The sequence below is a fragment of the Brassica oleracea genome, chromosome C5 (genome assembly GCF_000695525.1).
Source record: "Brassica oleracea var. oleracea cultivar TO1000 chromosome C5, BOL, whole genome shotgun sequence".
Taxonomy (NCBI): Eukaryota; Viridiplantae; Streptophyta; class Magnoliopsida; order Brassicales; family Brassicaceae; genus Brassica; species Brassica oleracea.
The window spans coordinates 15,618,417-15,619,446 of record NC_027752.1 but is presented as its reverse complement, the minus strand read 5'-3'; the positions used below and the strand labels follow the sequence as shown (position 1 = coordinate 15,619,446).

At 44.0% G+C, this 1,030-nt stretch overlaps 1 protein-coding gene across 1 annotated transcript in view; it reads right to left on the bottom strand.

The window, feature by feature from the left end:
* Window positions 1-631: 631 nt before the first annotated feature.
* LOC106344614 overlaps window positions 632-1,030 on the bottom strand; it is a 2,070-nt gene continuing 1,671 nt past the window's right edge. The window contains exon 3 of the mRNA XM_013783960.1: window positions 632-1,012. Coding sequence (XP_013639414.1) covers window positions 632-1,012 — 381 coding nt within the window. The remainder of the gene's footprint in view (window positions 1,013-1,030) is intronic.

The window sequence follows — 1,030 nt, the reverse complement described above, 5'->3', positions numbered from 1 at the left end:
TGATGAAATCCATGGATATGGAATCCCATTTCCACTGAGGTACTGGTAAGCTTTGTAACAATCCTCCTGGAATCTGATGCTCGACTTTGACTTGTTGACAAGTTTGACATTGAGCCACCCATCGCGCCACTGATTTATTCATTCCTGGCCAATGGTAATACCTTCGGATATCTCGATACATTTTTTTACTCCCGGAATGGATACTGAGTAACGAGTGATGCGCCGACTTCAAAATCTCATCTCGTAGCCCTTCTCCATGTGGTACTGATATCCTCCCATTAAGTAATAGGGTATCATCTGCCCCCACATGATAGCCACTTTCATTTGGAGCTTCTTGATTTTTAACTTCTGCGATGATCCCTATTAACTTTTCATCACGTTGCTGCTCCTGTCTGATCCGTGCGAGTAAACCTGCCTGGTTTAAGGCACGCATGCCTAAAGGCTCACTTAGCTCCCCTTCAATTGCCCATAAAGTCATCAACTTGAGCTCACTTGATAACGCTTCCACTTCCTTTCCAATATCAGATGCCAACTTTCTACGGCTTAGTGCATCTGCGACCACATTAGCTTTGCCTGGATGATATTGAATCTTCAGGTCGTAATCCGCCACAAACTCCATCCATCGCCTTTGTCAAAGGTTCAAATCAGGCTGTGTGAACAAGTACTTAAGACTCTTATGATCTGTGAATACTTCCACGACTTCTCCATATAAGTAAGATCTCCAAATCCTTAACGCAAACACCATTGCCGCCATTTCTAAATCGTGTGTTGGGTAGTTCTCTTCATGTTTCCTGAGTTGCCTTGATGCATAAGCCCTTACTTTGCCTTCCTGCATCAACACACAACCCAACCCAACCCTAGAAGCATCTGCGTACACAGTGTAAGGTTTACCTTGTTCAAGTAACGCCAATACCGATATTGTGGTCAAAGCTTTCTTCAGTCTCTGAAATGCTTCATCCGTTTCTTTTCCCCAGATGAACAGATCTCCTTTTCCGGTCAACTTCGTCAAGGGCTTAGCGATCGAAGAAAA